We start from the raw sequence: 21069 nt of genomic DNA, 5'->3' as shown, positions 1-21069 counted from the left end.
CAGCACTTTGTCTGCAGCACATCGTCTTCCACTTTGCAAATGCCCTGAGGCTTCCTGTTTTCAAGGCTGCTTACACATTCAAGAAGACAAAAATATATTCAAATAATATTTCCACAAGGTCTGAGTGTGGCGGGGGAGAGAGCTGACAGGCAAACCTCCAGGTAGAAGCGGGGGCTCTCAGGCATGGTGGTGAGGGCAGAGATGGCCGCAACAGAGGGGAAGGCACACACCAACACAAAGACGCGCCAGCTGTGGAACTGGTAGGCCGAGCCCATCTGGAAGCTCCAGCCTACACAAGGAGAGAGAGAGGAGAGGTGCCAGAGGAAACAAGAGCAAAGAGGCAGCTGCAAAGACTTGAATTATGCGCACGAGGAGCTTCCTCTATATTCATACTGTAATGCTCTGTTTGTTTGCATCTACTGCAGCTGCAATTGTCAAAAGCTGCATTGCAGGGATTTGTCATATTTGCTCCATTTTGCCAAGCCACGCTGCTGCTCTTTTCATGTTTTCTGCTCTTCTGTGCAATAGCCTCCTTCCATTCTGCATTTTTGTGTGAAGAGAAATATCAGTGAGGCTGAAATGAGTTTAGTTGACCTGCACAGTACGCATCTCAAGATTCTGGGCAGGTGCGTGACACAGAGAAGGAAGTTAATGAAACAGAACATGCACCCAATTTAAAATATTCAGACCATTTTCGGCCTCAGTTGGTCTTTGCAGAGGTATGTGAATATTTATACGTACTTCCCTACTTCCCTCATTACAACTGAACTTACTACATCCACTACATCTAGTCTTTCTAAAGTTAAAAATGCACATTTAACATAGCTTTCTTTCTGAATACATTTGTAAACTGTTTTAAAACTGTCAACAAAATTTCATAACATAATTATGCTGACAGCTTGTGTGGATTGTATTTGCTTCATAGGAGTTTTTTTAGGAGTTCAGAAGTTAGAATAGTGGATAAATGCATTAATACACATTTAAATGGCACTTCAATGACAGTTTAAGTAATAGATATGAATTAGGTGTTAGACACGTAGACGTGCAGGTTTAGGTTGATTTGCGAGTCTAAATTGTTCATAGGTGTGAATGTGAGCGTGACTGGTTGTTTGTCTCCATGTCTCAGCCCTATGATAGACTGGCGACCCTCACACAATGTCAGATGGTATTGGTTCTGGTTAGCTTAGCGTAGCACAGATACTGTCACTTCTGTGGTCTAATGTCGACAGGCAGAGTGAAGCCACTAATGAAATTAAGCCTAACTTTGTTAAGGTAGCTGCTGGTGACTGGAGTAAATAAGATAAAATTTAATTTACACTCCTTTTTTAACCCACTCAAACAGCCCAGGAATTCCCTGGATGCTGGTTTGAAAACCATTGATGTAGTGTCTCTGTTTCATAGTGATGCATCAAATGGAAACAACCATAACATCCATTAAATGACACACATATTGTCTTTGATGATGATTTTCTGACTGGCTGATCTAACTGTGTGTTTGTTTTTCTCACCGTAGTGTGGGATGATGGCCCAGGCCATGGCGGAGGCGTAGATACCGCCGATCATCCAGAACATGCAGAGCCAGCTCAGATGCTCTCCTCGCTTCTCCTGGGCCAGGAACTCAGAGTAATAGGAAAACACAATGGGGATGGAGCCACCGATACTGTGGAGCAAAGAGGGAGTCGGGGATGAGAGAAAGAGAGGGAAAATTAAAAGAAGAACAAGGGAAGGGATCCACATGAAGGAACAAAGAAGAAGAAAACAAATGAGGTTAAGTTGTGAAGAAAGAAAAGGAGAGGGAGGAAAAGGGAGAGAGCAAAGAAAAACAGGTTAAAAGTAAAAATAAAGGTTAAAGTCTTAAAAGCCATCATTAACAGCCCAGCTGATCGCGATCGACAGCACCATCTTTATGGCCTCTGCACATGTTCCATTACAACCAATTTACAATCTGATGGAAACTGGTGCCGGGAACAGATTCAGACTAACGGGCGGTTACTGTTAATACAATTTGGAAAAGTTCACCACACGGATATGCATTAAGAGAAGGACACTCTGCTCATTTCACCTAAAACTGACAGCGTCACAGTCTGCAGAGTCTTTAAAACTGTGGAGGGCAGGTGGGAATAAGAGGCTTTTTCTGATTGGAGAGATTTCCTCAGATCTGTGCTGCAGTATTCATTTTAAATATTATTGAGGAGAAATGCTAACAACTCTGTTAGATTTCACTGTCACTGACTTTATGCTCTTCAGAGCAACAAGAGCAGTAAACAGACTGACAGGAATGTCTGCATTTCATCACGAATGTCTGCACCAGATCTTTTAGGATTCCTCTGAGTTTTGAAGACATGTCAGTCTGAAGCAAAAATATCATCTTGTTGGTGGGTCCCAGATAAAAATAATCCAAAGATCACCAAAGTCATCACAATGCATCGTCTGGGAACCTGAGTGCAAAGCTTTGCGTGAACTAAGTGCATGCCAAAATATTTCACAGTAATGTGAAGTCAGTATTGGTCATGAGGCAGAAATAAATATCTGCACAAACATTTCCTGGCAACCACTCTTATAACTGTTGACATATCTTAGTCTAAACCAATCGAACAACCGACTGATAATGATCTCTGCAGAATCATGCCATTAAAAAAGACACATTAAGAATGAATGGGCTGAACGCAGGAAATCGACTGCGTCGGGTTTCACCTGGATGGACTCATTTTTCTATAAACAAACTTACACCATCATAATAATTTGACAAATCAACTAAACAGCTGCACACATCAGCTTTAAACTATAATCATCATTTATTCCGTAGTATAACTAGTAAAACCTGAGCAACATTATGTCATATACTCTTTCTATTGGTGCTAAAGCTAGGTACGTTAACATTTACCTGCTCTGTCTAAAACATCTTAAACCTGGTAAAGGTCATGTTTTCCAATCACACCCAAGGCTGCTGCTATTTCACTGACATTTTGCCACTGCGACCAGCCTCAGCAAGACAGACAGAAACAGCCTCAAGAGACCAGAATATAAGGGAGCCACAAATTATTAATTTCAAATCAGGAGTGTGCCAGTAGCTGCATTTGTGTGACTTTATACCCAAATTTAATCAAGAACAGTTCAGTATCATTTTGTGGGGGTTGTTAACTTAAGTGTATGAAATTACCACCTTGTGCAACTACACAAAACTGTTGCAGTGAATCAGAAACGCTGAAAAGCACGTCCCAAGACTTCATTGCAAAATATCTCCTGAAATGCAGTAAACATCGCAGATATGAAAACTGAACTTCAACAGAAATGTAAGCACTGTATCTTCATCTGTCCTCTGACATGTGGCGTTGCTCTGCCTGTCAAGTCAACTGATGTACCACGGTGGTCGTGACTGTCTCATTTCCAGCTCCGGCTGCTGCTGTTGCCTGCGTGACTCATCTGTCTCCTTACCCCACACCAGAGGCCAGGCGGCAGAAGAGGAAAGAGCTGTATCCCTGGACGAAGGACGAGAAGAAGGCGAACACGCTGTTGATTGACAGGGAGATGAGGAGGGTCTGCCGTCGGCCAATCCGGTCAGCCAGGCCGCCCCATACAAACGCCCCGACCATCATCCCCAGGTAAACAATCAGACCTGGAGGGGGGTGGGGGGGGCAAATCCACAGAAGAAAGAGGGATGAGATGGTGTTTAAGACAGATGAGAGAGTAATGGTAGGGGAATGTGATGGAGAGAGAGAGACAAAGAGCATGATAACGAGTTGTCATTCCTCAGTAAACACAGTGATATTACTTCCAGCCCTCAGTACCACTCTCATCAGATTTGCAGTGCCCAGTAAATTAGCTCATTTGGCTGCCTTATTGGACTAATGAAGCATTTTGCATAAAGCACAAAACAGTACAGCATAATCATCTAAACTGTGTACGACCACAGGTCAGGGGTCGAGATTATAATAATAACCTTTTTCTGTACAACACTTCTACAACACACTTCACCTAAGAAAAAACACAGACAAAAGAAAATCACTTGGACTGTACAAACACAAAGATGTGTGCTCCATAAAGATCCAGGTCCAAAGTGAAACTAATAAGGTGGAAAGGCAGTTTAGATTTTAACAAGGGGGGGGGGGGTCTCACAGTTTGTGGGTCCTGACAGCAAATGCAAATCCTTGTTTTAAGTTTAGACCAGATGAAGGATAATATAAGTTTGAGGTTGACTGATGATGCTTATGAGCACATCCAAAATGCTGGACCCACACCAAGGAGTACTTTAAAAGTAGTTTATCTTAAAGCAGGTACAACAAATATTTTTATAATGACAATGTGAAAGGGTTCACTCATAATGATAGAGCTATAGAGACTAATCACCCAAACCTGCAGCTCTGCTTTGCTTTAAAGTGAGTTTCAGCTCATTGTTCAACTGTCCAGTCCACAACTTTATTGTTTTGGTTCATTCTCACTGCTCACTGCTAGCTACAACCAGATGAATTCTTATGATGCTCAGTAAGTGCTGCATGTGTAAATGAAGCCGCTGTTTGTTCACCACAACAACTTAAAATGATCAAAAACAGTGAACAAGCCCATTTAACCAAATCTCAAACTATTCCTTCAGCATAACAATTAAGACTAAGATAAGAACCAGAGAGACTTCCAGCAGACATTTTTCTTTCCTGCATCAGGAAGTCGCCGCCAGGGAGCAGACAAGCTGCTAACAGAAACAAACACCACCTCTGTCAACCCAGTCGTGTGATTTGAGGTGTTAACATGACTCACATCCAATGCACCTCTCTCTGTCTGTGTATCTACCTCTGCCGCAATGATGTTCCTCCCACACACACACACACACACACACACCAGTTACTCGCTTGCAATCGCTGCTCTATTGACATCCTGTCAACAGTCTTCACGCTGTCTGAGCCTGCAGTGACACAGGTTATTGGTGAGACCACTCTGAATGAATAAGGAGGAAAGGGCGGATGTTCGTTGCCTGGGCTTGACATCCATGTTTAACTCTTTTATCATGTTTCAGCATGTAAAAAAATAGAAATCCTAAATCTATGATATATTATTTTTATAACACAAGCACATTAAACCCAGCATGTCAAGCATGAAGACACAAATCTCCAATGAACCCTACAGCTTTGTCAAATACTCCATTCTGATTGGACAATCAACACAGTGCTTTTTTCTGCACTGTATCACAGTCAAGACATCAGCTGTTTATTTTAAATCACTTAAAGTGAGAGCATCTTTGTACCTATCTCATTACTGCAGGCAAACACATGCATAATCAATTCACAAAACAACTAAATGTCCACTTGTTCCAGAGCTTTTAACAATTTCTCTGTTGAACTTGATTGGTCAACAATCAAGCAAATATGGATGATAAGTCCTAAAAGTGTTTAGAATCATGGAAAGTTTGAACGTCCCCAGTTCCCTGACAATGATGATACAACCCTGTCGTTAAACAAGAACATCACTGTTGGACAATTATACAAAACACCGGATTATATTCAGTGACTTCAAGGCTTTTTACATCCGATGCCAATGTTTTATCAGCAGTATCAGTAAGACTGTCCTTTCAAGAGGAAAAAACAAGTACTCCAAAACAAGATGTTCACTTTCACACCGTCTAACAAAACCTCAGACTTTAAAATCAGAGATCGCTCTTCACGTCCCATTTCAAACCGAGAGTCTGCAATGACTACAATCATTCCCTCATATTAACCCCATAGTTATTCTTGTAACCATGACAACCTTAATGAAATTGTCATTTTAATTTAAACCCAAATCTCTCCCTAAACTTAAGCTTCAGTTTCTCAAGCTTACAAAACCAAATCACATCATAAAACATACTTTCTGCGTCGCTACACAAAGAGCACACACTTCCTGCATTGGCACTGGATGCACATCACTCAACATGGAAATAAGGATAAAATAAAGAGAATAAAGACCATGTGATACAGTCGAAAGCTCCTGAAACAATTGAGTTAATGGACCTTGAGTTGCTGAGAGTTAAAAGTTTGTGTGGTGGTCAGAACCTGAATCGATTTTATGGTAAGGCTAAACGGAAGCACATAATTGCATTTAACGATCTTCACTTCATCACTTCACCTTTAAAGTGGTGGCACTTGCTCTAACTTTCTGATGTAACAAGTGCACAGGCACTGCACCATGCTTCAGTCTGCTTGACACTATAATGACCAGCTGACTGTACACTTTTCTTTACCTCAGAGCACCAACACAACACAGGGAGACCAGCAGCTCCACCCAACAGTGACCACAGCACAACGGCTAGTAGTGTTTGCTGGCTTCATATTGTTAAATGGTGCAAATGAGTCAGACGGATAAGTCATCATGGAGTCAGTTTGTCAGGAAAACAGATGCAGTAGCCCACACAGGCTTTAAACAGATCTGTTAGAGCAGCTAAGCTAATTCATCACCCAGTCTAACAAGCTACTGTAACTGCTGAGATGATGAAGTTAGCCACAGCCAGAGTTATACAGCACCGATGAGGGAGAACAAGCTAAGGTTAGCGGTGAGGATGGGTGTTCTTCACTTTAAGATGAAAACACCTTTGTGGGCATTGATTAAAGTGTGTGTTTGATTCTGTGTGTGTGTGTGTGTGTGTGTGTGTGTGTGTGTGTGTGTAACTCATTCCCTCTATCCTCCCTTTCTGTTTGTCTGTGTGTTTCTGTGCAAACACTGCAGGGCTGAACAGGGGAAGAAGGTGACTTTCACTCCCCTGTTTGACTGATTGCAGTTGATTCTTTGTGTGCATATGTTGCCCTGTTTCCATGACCACAGGTGTGTGTGTTTGTGCACGTATATCATAGACAGTCTGTGTGCAGCCCCACATCTGCATGTGTGTTTGTGTTGATAGCCCCACGTTCTTATACTGTAAACGTGTATTTATATTTCGCCTGTGCGTGGGTGGTGTGTGTATGTATGTGTGTGTGTGTGTGTGTGTGTGTGTGTGTGTGTGTGTGTGTGTGTGTGTGTTCCTGTTCATGTGTTCCACTCTTGCAGGGCAGAGAGACAGCTGTGAGCCGCCAATTCTGACAATACAGCTCCTAGCAGCAACATCAAGCCAGCGATGATGACTGGGCTCAATAGCCGTCGCCGCAATGCAGCAGCATCGACGTAGACGGACAGACTGACAGACAAACAACCACAGTAACCAGGAAGGGTCACACAGTAAGTATCTCTTCTCTAGCCCCCTCTGTAAAGCTCCAGGGTGGGCGGCTGACTGCTCTGCTGACCTGTCACACTTGAAGCACTGTTACTGGATCATTATCTCCCTCTCTGTCTCCCCCGTCATCACATTTGTCTGTTCTCAGGCTCACATCTGTCTATTTGTTTGGCCAGAATACATTAGCAGCTGTATTTGGCTCAAAGATCACTGATGTCTCAATTTATCTCATTTATCTGTGGGGGGCAATATAATTGATCATGAGTCTGACAAAGCTTGACTGCAAGCCAAATCCTGCTTTCATCAATATTCAAAGGTATAGAGGTTTTCTAACTTTGCAGTTTGGCAACTAAATTACCAATTAGGAAAACGACAGACAGATGCAGTGATGAACACCTGGGTGTTAGAATTTAGCTTCTTTTAATTGCAGTAATTTGACAGAAACTCATAAAGCTTGTCTCAATAGACGAGGAGGAATTTGTTAGCAATGAAAACTTTATTTTTCTCAGATTTCCTACAGACAGAGAATGAACCATCTGGAGATCGTATTTGTACCTACTGACTAATCATAAAGGAACAAGGCAGTGCTGAAACACATTTTGTATTTTTGGATCACTCTCTAAACTATACACTACCTGCCCAGCTCCAGCAGACATGCAAAGTTAACGACTAGCCGGTGACCATAATGGAGCATTAAGCAGCTAAAGATCCAAACATTTTTCCTTCAGGAGTTGCTGGAGGCCAGAAACAGAGCTAAAAGGAGAGTGAATGCTGGACTTTGCGTTCACCAGGTGTCGATAAGGTTGCATGATAAGGTCCAACTCCAGCTGCATGATAATGTTGTTCTGTATCTGCCACATGTGAAAATAAGCAAATGCTAGCTAACAAGTTCACCATGCGTACTTGTGTGATAGTTAGGTGATAATGCATTAGTGTCGTTGCCAGTTATTGAAGGTTTAAGTCAGTTGAAACAGCACCTTGGGGCTCCAGCAGGTCTGATCTACAGCAGCAGTGTTGCCTGGTGGGAAGCTGGTGAGGGATCTTTGTACTGGTTTATTTGGTTTTTTTTAATTTATTTATTTAACTACACCCTTTTGTTAACAATTGCAGTCCAGGATGCACTGCAAATGTTCAGTTAATAATTTTCCTATTGGTTGTTTCATCATAATGTGGTTTTTATTCCAGTGTTTTTCTGGCTTTACGTATGAGATGTTTTTTAAGCCCCTGGAGCTTTTATCACTCTTCAGTGTCTTTTGTTTCCTATTTATTTACTCTGACGTCCATTGAATTGCTAAACCTATCAGTAAGTTGAAGGGGGGTAACATCATAGCCAGCTCCTGTTTCCTCTTTCATTCTTTAATAACTCTCATGGTGTGTAATATTATGAGATATTGTAAAAGCTTCTTTTTTTTCAGATACACAGCCACAACAAAATCCGAGCTGTACAGAGAGAGGAGAGGCAGGAGTCTCCAGACAGCTGGGCACCTCAGCACTGTGAAGAGGAAGTGGGGGGAGGGGAGGATGGAGAGCGAGGAAGAGAGAGAGAGAGAAGGGAGAAAGGTGGGTGGGGGTGGGGGGGTGGCCAGTCTGCACTGTGACAGAGCTCCCTAGGGCTCCAAGGTAGTTTATGTGTGTGGGTGTGTGTATAAATGTTTGGTTGAACACGGAAAGAAAAAGTGTGTGCCACTGCTCGATTGTGTGTCTGTGTATGTGGATGAGGGAGGGGGGGGCAGGGCAGGGGGCCACTATTAATAGCCGGTTTTCCCCTTTCTGCCAGAGTGCACAGGGCTCTTTGAATGAGAAGAAAGCAGTTTCCTATCAGTCCACACTGCTAACCACTAAAAGCTGCGAAAAATAAACTATAGAATTGCTTTGAAGCGGCGGTGTCACCCTGTGACAGTGAGCGCCGTCATGTGAATGCAGGTTTTCACTCCCAACAAAGACCAGAGCGGCAGATTATCACACCTTCACCGGGTGGAAATAACTTGTGAGATGAGCCATTTGGTTGAATTGTCACCTGCATATGTATTGCTCTATTTGGCACATGAACACCATCACACGAGGAAAAAAAAATCTCTGTAGCCCTTGTTCATGTTGCTGCATGCAGTAGATGATATAGGATTTTATTCTATTAACAGGTTTCATCATTGTCTCTGGAGAATAACAGCCAATCAGCAAAAAATCTGTAAAATCCCAATCAAACAAACTGAGGAAATTAAAAAAAAAAAAAAAAATGTAATAATTGGGCCATTTGAGTCACAGCTATCAAAACATTTTTGACAACAAAGCAAAAAAATTAAACCATCTGTGGCTTGATAACTTACATATTTATTTTCAGATATAGCTGAAAGTTAATGTGTTGGCATAATTTTCACATTCACTCATTCCACCCCAAACAATGTGTACCAAAAATCCCATTGCTAAAAATAGATAATTGTAACTAGCAGGCTGCAGCATCCAACCTGGTTTGCTTGTGTCGTCTGCCAGCATCCAGCATCTCCCACAGGAGTCATCTCTCTCGTCTTCTCTTCATCCCTTCTGTCTCCCCTCATCCTTGATCTTAGTTGCTTTTTTGTTCATTAAAAGGCCAAAGAGACATTATGATACGCAAAGCTTCCTTTTAGCCTCAGGAGAAGTTGTGCAATAGCTTTCTCAAAAGAATTGGAGGAGGAAATGCATGTAGCAAAGGTTCAACCTCCTCAAGAATCCCGACTCTAATCTAAGCATCAGTGGAAATACACCGGTGCTTTTCCAGAAATCTCCTTCCAGTGTGGCAGAGCTGCTGCCTGCGACAAACCTCTGTTTTAGCTTCCCATCATGGCAAACCAGCTACACGTTGGTTGCAACCTCTGCAGCTTCACAACAAGGGCAAATCAATGACAACCATTCTGTGCTTCTCTGCTGCCTGTGAAAGTGTCTACTTTAGCTCATCGTGCAAAAACGCTGCACCACAGGCTTCAGTGCTGTCTTTTAAAGCCTCAATATGCCTTTCATGCCCTTACTTCATTTGAAATGTTTGCATTGCTGGAAACATGAGGGTTGTTAGTCTAACTAGCAGTGATATGTTTCTGTTTCTGAATCCCTCCCTCTGGGTACATCTGGATGATGGGGGCTGATATTCTGCAGGCGACTGCAGGTGACACATGTGCAGACAACACATACAGTACATACAAACGCATACACGCAATTCGTGATTCTTTTCACAATTCGTGCTTTTAGTGGCGGGCACTATGACGGCAGAGGAAGCTCTGTTTGGACTGTGTTGAGAAGAAAAGGGTGAGAGTGGGGGGTGGGGCGGGGAAAAGGACACTAGGAATCATGGGATGCAGAGAGGCATGAGCAAAGGAGGCTCTCTAGCATGAGTCAGGCGTGTTGCGTAACAGGGAGAGGGGAGGGAATCGGGGCTGGTCGTGTCTCCCTACTGGCTCCGCACTGGCATGATACCCAGAGGGGGGTGGGGAGGGGGGTAATGGACCAGAGGTGGAAGAAATGAAAGTATATTTACTCAAAAGTACAAGTTTGAGGTACATGTATTGTATTTCAGTATTTATAAGACTTTCTCCATCTACACTAGAGTCCAGAGGGAAATATTGTATTTCTTACTCCAGCATTTATCTGGCAGCTGCACTGACCAGTTGCATTGTTACCACATATGATATTCCTTTTTCTATACTTCCTTTGTTACTCCTATTCTTCCCTCCGTCCGTTCCCTTCAGTACTTTTCCATTTATTTTCTTGCTTCACTCCTTTCCTTCTTTCCTTATTTTCCATTTCTTTTCTCACTACCTTCTGTCCTTATTACCCCCCCCTTTTTTTTCCTAATATAAATGTGAATGGATGCGTATCAGTCATGCACAGTAATTCAAATTGTTCTGGATGTATGAACACAAAGACATGCTCACTCACTCACACACAGGCTGCTCATATAAGCACTGCAGCCCACACTTTGTGCTGTGCATGGAGCACACAGAAAATCACACAACCCAGTGACCAAAGGTAAGGATGCTATGTGTATATGCAAACCCAGTTTACCTTTTAGGGTGAACAAAACTACACAATAATATGGGTTGTGTTTGTTACTGGACAGAGAAACTGGAACCACAGCTGCAGCTCACTGACCAGCAGCAGAGAGTTTTTTCCTTATCAAAGGTTAAAAGAAATCAATCTGAGATGATGACAACGGATAAGGTCACACAGAGGCCACTGTTAGCATAAGTGTTATTCAACAATATCCATTCAGCCAGAGCTAAAGATCCATGATGTTCATTCCTAAACAGCACAGCAGCTCAATACAGGCATCCCGATCTGCAGGGAAACATCGGGTTCATCGACGTGGCCGCAGCTCAGTTGAACTATCAAAAACCCTGAGAGTGTTTGTGTTACTAACATTTGTAATCAGCTCAACAGAAACTGATCTGATTTTTAAGTTTTCGTCCATTTTGATTTGATTTTTGAGCTTCACCAGTGTGGATTCAGCAGCATTTTTAGTTCAGCATTTTGACAGTACATAAAACTGAATCAAATAGTATTTATTTGTATCAGCCTGTTTCTGTATTGGTTGGATTTTGCATATCGTTAGTGAAATACACTGCACCTGCTACATTTTCTAAAACTGCTCCAAACAAGCTGCAGAGACTGTGTATGAACTCTGCATGTAAACTGTTTTACATCAGTGATTGGCATCTATTTGCATACTTTAAATCTGAGTTCTTTACATAAAATAAAGCATAGGTTTGAATCTGTGATCCTCAGGAGACCTCTGGGCCTTGGTCACCGTGTCCTTCCAGGGCAGCTAATGACAGATGGCAAGGCAGGTCTGGCCTGTGATTGGATGTTGGCCCTCCGGATAGGAAATGATCACGAGGTCTTTGCCCACTTAACAACATGCAGAAACACAGACATGCAGCATATACTATACTATCATCCTCATACCCAAGATGCATCAACTGTTTCCAACATAGTTTAGATGTAACCACACCCACTTCTGAATGAAGCCTTGACAGAATTACCCTATTCGTAACCCTAACCCATGAGGAATTGTGTTTTAATCTAAACTGGGCTGAAAAAAAATACAAGCTACCCAAACACACACACGGTCCAGCAAGAAAATGACTGAACCGTAGCAGAGAATATTGTGTTTGGATTGGCTGGGGGTTTGATTTAACTTCCTGCTGCCGTTCAGAAGCTGCACGGCCAGTTGAATCTCAAACAGCTGTAATTCCTCTGCCAACGAGGCCATAGAAAAGCAATTACTGGGGGATAAGCTGCAAAGGTAACGGCCAAGATGAGACAGAGATAAATTGTGAAGCGGTGGCATAAACTCCCAAAGGAGGCACTGAGATGAAAATAAAAAGAGAAGCAGATGAGATGAATGAAAATAGACTCACACTGTTTTGGCACCGGGGAGATCTCGTGTTATCCCTCCTCCCACGTGTTCAGAGGTGTTTTACGAATGTTTTAACGGTATTATTTGTTATATCTAGAAGCAAGGGAGTGATATCTGGAAATCTTACCCAGCATGCCCTTGTTGGGCTCAGATAGACACATGTCCTTCTCCGCACTGGGCAGCACGAAGCCAACCACAAAGATCTCCACACCATCTGCCATCAGCGCCAGCCCCAGGACAAAGTAGAGCGTCCACTGGAACTTCCCGTGGCCACACTCCTGCAGGATGGTCTCGTACTGCTGAGCCAGCTCCTCCTGGTCTTTCCTCCTCTCGCCCTCGTAGGCTGACAGATCCCTGAACTGCTGTGCCTGGGCGGCCGTCACGCCATCAATGCTGCCAGCCTTGCCTGAGTCGGCCCTCGGGATGCCCTGGTACTCCCCTTCATAGATCTCATCATCCTCATCGTGTCCTTCAGTGGAGTCGCTGTGGCCTTCATCGTCATTGGCCCGGCTGTCGTTGCGGTAATATCCATCGTCGTTGCTTGGCACACCAGCGTAGTCATCATCGTCTTCCTCCTCAAAGCGCTTATAGGAGCGCTTGGTGTACTCATCGGCCATTTTGTCCACGCTGCGCCCCACCTTCTTGCCAACCTGCTTTTTGGCCACTTTGGCAATGTCCTTGGCGCCACGGATGAAGTCTGAGCGGTTGTCTCTGTAGCGCCCGTCGTCGTCCATCTTGGATGTGTTGAGGTGGTGGTAAGTTGCTGCTAGGAATGGGAGGTATCAGGAGCGGCCCAAGCACATGAGTCTGCAAAGGGGATTTCTGTTAGCTGATGAATTCAGCACCGCGGACAACTCCCTGCTCCACTGCACTGCTGCTGCTGTTGGGCTTTGGCCGGTGTGCAACTCAAACAGCAAATCCTGTGGAAAAGCAAAGAAAAGGGCCTCTGTTAGGATGATTCATTACACTGGCAGCATAATGCATGTGAGGAGGAAACATCCATTGTAAGCCCGTTTTTAAACAGACTACATCAGAGTCAATTAATACTGAAACACAAAGGACCATTGGCATTCACACGGCGTTGGCATTATCTGGCTCAGCACTAATGGCTGGAGAAGAAAGGACATGACAGCTTTAAGGAGTGGACATCTGCGTGCAGGGGCCCTGTAGCCTGTATTGACTGAACAGCAGTTATCTCACAGCTCTCTCGGCAGCCCTGCACAAGTCGCAGAGTGGCATTTACAGCAGTGCACAGCAGAGCCAATATATAATGACCATGCTGCGAGACAGACATCTATAATTAACAAGCAGGGCTGCAATGTGGTGCAATCCAGGGCAGTGTATATAAAAGGTACGGCTACTGCTCGGGATAAATTAATGATCCCACTGAGGATATTCATGATTATAATCTGTGAACTCAGACTAATGCTAAAACCTGATATGTGCTGCTGGGAGGTCAGAACATAATGATACTTAATGGTAAAGTGAATAGTGAAACAGTTCAGTTGTGTTTTTAAAAGATCTGACCAAATCTATGAAATATTCACTGCACCAGCTGCATTAAAAACTGGTCTCATACTATTCTTATTGATCCATAGTTTAATTAAGCTTCACTCCTTCTTCTCCATCCTGTTTCATCCTTTCTTATGCACCTGCTCCCACCCCATCACCATTTCTAATGTCCTGCCTCCGTTTCCTACATCCATCCAATCATATATACCATACGCAGTCCTCGTCAAGTAGGGAAGAGAGGAGGAAAGTGAGGGACAGAACAAAAAAAAAGGCAATCATGAATCTATCAGCAGGCCATGCGCTCTTTCCTCTGACACCTCTGTCGCTGTGATGCCGCCCTTGTTTGTTTCACTGACGGGGACATGCTGCGCTGAGGAAAAGGCTGCAAGCTCAACAAATGGCCCAGACAAACTCAGCAGGGGGAACATCATTACCATATGTGTTTCAGTGAGCATCTGACATGCCAGGAATTGTGGATATCATAGTTTTTATACACATACAAATACCAACTATTCCTTTAAATTGACAAAAAATATACGAAGTATTAATAATATCCTAGTATTTACAAACACCCTCTTTAGACCTTATTTCGAAGAATATAATTATATTTTCTACAAATCATTTTATTGTTTAAGAAATGAGTTAAACCTTCAATTAATGCAAAACAAGAGCATTGTCTACATAAAAAAGTCTCAAATCAGACATATTTAAATCATGAACCATCTGATTAAAGAGTAAGAAGACAAGCTAAGGAGTCTCAGCGTACATGTAAAGCCAACTTTCAGTAAACACATTTTGGTGTGTATCTAATTGGTACTAAGGTTAATACCTAGCGCTGTACACTAGTCCATGAATTCTCAACCTGCAGAAATAAAATTGACTGGTTGCCGGGTGAAAATTTATAGATATTTTTTTCTTAAACACATTCACCTCGTTATGCCTCTAAAAATCCTTACAGAGGATTGTGGTTGGATGTGGTTAAAGGTATAATAGAGCACATTTCTGACCACACCTAAGCACACCCATCAGTGATGTTGGTTGTGGTCAGAGGTGAAATTGTAAACCAGAGAGGGCCAATAAACTGCTTTTCAGACTGCTGTTTAAAATAATACAAATCACTGCTCTTGTCCCCCTCCACACCAAGGCCATAAACTGGGGTTGGCAAGCAGTTGACAAGCCTCATTTTAAGGGGTCGCAAAAACATTTGGGAAGCATTTCCCTCGTCCACTGAAGCCCTAACCTCAACCTGGCGTGTTCAGCGTCTTGGAGATGACCCATTGTTTACTCCTCGTTTGCAACAATAGCAAATCTCCAGCATGTAAACGCTCAGGAGACCAAGCAGAGATGATGCGCCCCTGGAGAACGAGTCTCCGGGTGCCGACTGCAGCTGTGGACAACACTGAAGTCATTCTAGTAGCTTCCCACAGTGTCTTTAAAGAGAGCAGCAGCAGCAGCTCAGCGGGGGAGAGAGAGAGAAAATGTTCAGCCTGATGGAGCCAGCCGCGCCCAACAACACGACTACAAACGGCGGCTGAATGTGCTGCAGAATACTGTCGAACCCGGACTTCTTAAGTGCTGCATGTGGTATTCATTCAAAACAAATACATGATACAAATTATTAAACGCTACAATATGGTTGTAAGCAGCTTTTATTAACTCACAGTATTTGTTAACAGTTATAACTTCTCCTATGAGGACACATTTTATATTACTGTAGCTGTGTTTTACTGCACTGTCCTTCATTATCCAGCCTCCAGTTACCCGTGGCCACATTCATTAATAAACACATATACTGCTCATTATTACTGATAAAAATAAAGTGTTGCTAAAATAGACATCTTTCCTTGGTATTTCATATTCTGTTGTACAGTAGAGAGAATATCAGGCACAAAATGGAAAAATATGGGTGGATCTGACGGCTAAAATGTTATGGTGCATACCACATAGCCTCATACGCCCTGAGCTGTTAGTCTCCTGTTCGACTCCCAGCCAGACGGACCATTTGCTGCATGTCACTCCCCTATACTCATTTCCTGTCTGTCTCTACTGGTTCTATCAAATGCAGGCATAAAATGACAAAAACATATTTGATTATTCGCCTCTCATTTTTGCAACAATATCCCAGAAGTCGTGGTTGGTGTTTTACATAACGGTTAATCTATCAAACCCAGACATTCTTGCAATAAGCAATAAAATATTCACTTGCAGACAGCAGAAGGTGACAGAACAGCTGCTCCCTCCCCTCTGCCATCACATAAAACCTTTAATTTTACGGCTATTAGAGTGAAATGAGCAGAAATTCTGAGTTTAAAGTATCGCTCCTCTCCACTGCCCGCAGTAATGACAAGGGTGAAGAAAGTGTTGTAGGGGAACTGAGTCATCCTCTGTTTTTACTCTGGTCCGACCCTGCCAACGGTCAAACAGCTACCTCTCTTGTCTGTTATGTACATCCTGCTTCAGCTGGAAATCAACCCAATATCATATCTGAGGTTACTTTTACTGTATCCAAAATTATACAAATTTATACATTTTAATATGCAAGTGGCTGCTAGAGAGAATCACACAGCTGCGACTGACAGCTTACTGCTGCTACGCCTGTCAGGCTCTTAATGTTAGCGTGGCACATATGCAGCTAACAATTATGACAGTGGCAGATTTTACATCAAAAATCTCTGTCACTGTTTTGAAACAATGGGCTGTTGGTGTCAGACAGAGAAAGACGAAAGCAGCTTTAGTCAGTTTCAGCAGCTAAAACTGTCAGCAACCAATTTTATTAGCTGTAGCTAGTGAGTGTTAGCTAATTGACATTAAGTCTGAATGGGATCTGAAACAGGCTTGTCTTAAAGTGAAAATTGTGTAATTGTATGATATAGTGCTAATAGACAGGTCATAGGTAAAAAGGTGAGCAGTTGCAACAGTTGATGAAAATTGTACAGTAGAAAACATGGAAATAAAGGAGCAGCATTGTTCTTATGTAGTTCTTTCATTATAGCCCAATACAGATGAAGTGAAATGTAAAAAAAAAAAAAAAAAATTAAAAATGGCAGTTTACTGTACATTTACATACTTCAAGGAGATATTAATGTATCATGTCTAGATTCTTTCAAATAACATTATTTTTTACAGACACAACACTTTAAGCATGAGGATGTACTACAAATGTAACGCTATCTTGTGTAAACGTTCTCAGAGCAGGACAGAGCTGCTAGCGTTTGCCTTCCCTTCACACAGTGGGAAAAACACTGCGTGCAGTTCAGATTAATCCAGAGCCTGACAGGCTTTCCACACCTTGTTAATGTCTCTAAGCTATGACTGGAAATCACTGTTTTAATGAACAACTGCAGTGCTGCATTATTCTTCCCTTTCCTTTTCCTTTTCCCCTCTCGGCTTATTTTATATTTGATGGCCGTGTTATATTTCTTTAGTCTGAATTATACAGTCTGAATTTTGCCCTTTCATGTTGTCATATTGTGAGGATAAAAGGCCCTAAAATACATCAAATATAATGCATGAGACAAACCACTTCATTACACTGTATGCAACATCATGGTATCAATATGTGCTCTGTGTTCATTGTTGTCTCGATGTCTAGGAAGTGATCAGTTTGCCCTGACAGTGTAATCAATAAATCGATGAGCCATGTAATTAATATCGGGCACGATGGAGGGGCGGTGTTAGATTACGCTGGATAAGTGCCAAATGAACCTTGGTGACACTATTGTTTTTGTCATTCCTGCTCATCAAAATGTTTTTGACCTATTTGTAAAAGTGTAACAAGTGCACAGTGATGTTATTCCAGCCTGAAAGCAGTGGATGCAACAAGAAAAGAGGAGGGAGGGGTGACAGGCAGGAGGGAGGGGATCTTTGAAAGCTTCCTGTGTAGCCTCTGGGGTGCTGAACAGACACACACGACTGCCAAGCCAACATCACACGACCCAAAGGTCTACTGGGACGACCGAGTTTCTAAGAACAAGCTCGCTAAAATCCAGCTGAAACTAAAACCCGAGAAGAAGAGGGAGCGTTTCGTGAGTGGCTCCTCTCTCTCTTCACTCTGATTGTCAGGCTTTGGGCAGAATAATAAAGATTAATGAACACAAATCTGCTTTTATACCACTCTGTGATCAGCTGAGAATGTGTAATGGCTGCAGAGGAACCTTCATTAGACCATAAATCACCACCACATCACTGCTTTGGACAGAGCCAGCTTCCCTTGTGTTTATATACTACTTCAGAAAGGCAGGGGGCTTTACAGGTTGCTAACCTGCATCAGTGACCAACACGTGGGGGTCAAAAACACAAACGCTTCGGGCTGAACTGCAGGACCAAAGCTAAATCGAGTGAGTGGCGGCTCAGTGGCACTGCCTTTGGGTCAGGTCTTTCTGAATTTCTCACTTTGTTCAAACTGACTGCTCACAAACATCCCTCAGGCCACAGGCTTTGGATGGATTTGGACAGAAACACGGGGCTCAGGCTGGACTCATTTACTTTGTGGTCACATTAAGAAAAAAACAACTTTTGTTTCAACAGCTTCTCGCTCCAACAGGCAGCATCGCATCACAAGCAAATGCTGTGAAAGGCATGTGGTGCTTTGTCATCGGCCAAATTGCTCACTTTAGTTTGTGTTAACTCAGCGACCAGTTCATGGAGTCCCTGCCTGGAGGTTCAACCATGTGCCATCAAACAGGCTAAATGAGCTCAGATGTCATTAAGCATGCAGAAACAAAAACACAACCTTATGGAGTCAGTTACTGTATCGTCATATCAGCAAACTGTTTTGCATTACTTGCTCAGCCTTGACTCACATGATCAGCTGTTGTTGCATCAATGTGTTGCTTGGTCCATCAGTCCCAGATTTGGGACTGATGGACCCACAGCTACAAAGATTCAGACCCTTGAAAATGGGGCGACATCACCAGCAGACACTTTGTCCTTGTTGTGTTTCCTACAGCCTGTGATTTAGCAAAGCTGGTACAGCGCAGACAGGGTGCATCCAAGATGAGATCTGTGGTTGTTGGCAGTTTTCATAAATTCATGTAAAAAGATGGAAAAGCAGGCACAGGAGTGGTGTGTTCGGGTGTTTAAATGCTGATTCATCCTTTTGCAGACTCTAGGGCTACACACTGAAAATACAACGCCTGAGGAGAATTCATTTGTTTGGAACAACAGCAGCCAGTGAAAATAATCAATTAGACTGTAGCTGTGTCAGTTTTGACATTTACCCAGCCTGCACTGCTGCCATAAAAGACAAATATTGTTAAGAGCACAGAGGCAGATTTAAGAGCCATGTACATATGTTGAATATGGAGAACTAAAGAAAGCAAAGGTTATTAATGTGTGTGTGTGTGTGTGTGTGTGTGTGTGTGTGTGTGTGTGTGTGTGTTATTGCTATTGCTACAACATAGGTCTTTAATTTACGAATGATTCCTTCATAATTTCCAAGGAAGCTTCCAAGAAAGAACAATGTAATTTTATACTGATACACACATTAGCTGAACATGTAACATTTGACATATGTGTAAAGCTGCAATTATTAGTCAATTAAGACCAATCAGCCACTATTTTGAGCATTAAATCATCATCATCATTAGTCATGAATTAATTAATTAATTAATTTAAAATGCCAAACATTTGATGGTTCCAGCTTCTTAAATGTGAAGATTTTATGCTGTTCTTATATGATAAATATATAAATATACATAAATATGGCATATGTGATAGTAATATCTTTGGGTTTTGGACTGTTGGTCGGACAAAACAAGACGTGATGCAGCCCTGAATCTGTGTTGAAGCAAACATATAATCCAGCATTTATGGCTAATCCATCTTTCAATAATAAATCAATACTTAATGAATATTTTCTCGGCTATGAATGGAACTTTTACATCAGGAAATGTAACGAATGGCGTCATCCTATCCACCAAACTTCAGTCTGAACAGTTGTAGCCTACATGTCTCCTGGTGCTCATTTTATACATTTTAGAGTATCAGAGGTTATAGCTCAGTCTTATGAAGGTTACATAAACTGGAAAAGGATCTCTATTGATTTCCTCTGATCTGGGTTTGTAAAGAACATTGCAATTACAAAGAACATACAGTATGTGTTTTATATTTTGGTTTCTTGTTCCAGGTCATTTTGTGGTGTCAGTCAGATTCACCTCTAACACCCGGTCTGTGCTCGGTGCAGGGGCCAACAATAAAACTGTATTTCCTCTCTCTAACTTTAGACACCGTCCAGCTGCAACCTCCTACATCCATCTCTGCACAGTGACTCAATCAATTATCTGTCTCTTTCTGTGGAGTAAGACGATTGGTCGATCCCCCTTCGTCACCATGGTCACGACCTTTATACCAAGAGACTCTCGAGGCCCATCTGAAAGCAATGAAGCGGCCCATCACCATCCGATTAGCCTTTCACAAGCTGGAGATACTGAGATGAGTGGGTGTTGGTTGACTCTCTGCCTATGAATAACAAATACTCTCCTGGTGTTAATATGCAGGGTTACTGCGCAGCTGTGGCTGCTCGCTCACTGCAGTGGAAATATCACCAAGATCACTGATTATCCAAAAGTAAAGTCATGTTACATGGCTGATGTCTCTGAATGAAACTAGCCACTATGAAGTCTAAATGCTTTATGGATTAATGAGAAAACATGAGCTCAGATTGTAAAGACTCACTGTGAAACAAAGTGCTTTTCCAAACTGTTCTGGCATCTGTAATGAAGTTTGACTTGATAATAAATCAACAGTCGATGGGAGGGGGCAAAAACCCTGCTGCTGATGAAAGACTTAATTATGTAATCCCATTTTCATCTAGTGAGCAGAGAAGACGCCACAGGGATGGGAAGTACAGCCCCCCACACACACAAACAGACACAGCCAAACACACAATGACACATCTGCAACACACAATGTGATGGGCTAAAAGCATGCTAACAAAAGACAGCAGGCAAAAACGCGTTAACTATATGAACTACAATGTCTTGGCACTGCCTCAGGTCCA

At 42.6% G+C, this 21069-nt stretch overlaps 1 protein-coding gene across 1 annotated transcript in view; it reads right to left on the bottom strand.

The window, feature by feature from the left end:
- Window positions 1–21069, bottom strand: part of sv2a (synaptic vesicle glycoprotein 2A) — a 46175-nt gene that overhangs the window by 12462 nt on the left and 12644 nt on the right. Inside the window, exons 2-5 of the mRNA XM_071469603.1 lie at window positions 12685–13477; window positions 3436–3616; window positions 1509–1660; window positions 156–289 (exon numbers count right to left, since the gene is read on the bottom strand). Of these exons, the coding sequence (XP_071325704.1) occupies window positions 156–289; window positions 1509–1660; window positions 3436–3616; window positions 12685–13291 (1074 nt within the window). The 5' untranslated portion in view covers window positions 13292–13477. The remainder of the gene's footprint in view (window positions 1–155; window positions 290–1508; window positions 1661–3435; window positions 3617–12684; window positions 13478–21069) is intronic.

This window comes from Trachinotus anak, unplaced genomic scaffold (genome assembly GCF_046630095.1).
Source record: "Trachinotus anak isolate AG129_WGS33_773 ecotype Australia unplaced genomic scaffold, CSIRO_AGI_Tana_v1 ptg000032l, whole genome shotgun sequence".
NCBI lineage: Eukaryota > Metazoa > Chordata > Actinopteri > Carangiformes > Carangidae > Trachinotus > Trachinotus anak.
This window is presented reverse-complemented; position numbering and strand designations above follow the sequence as displayed.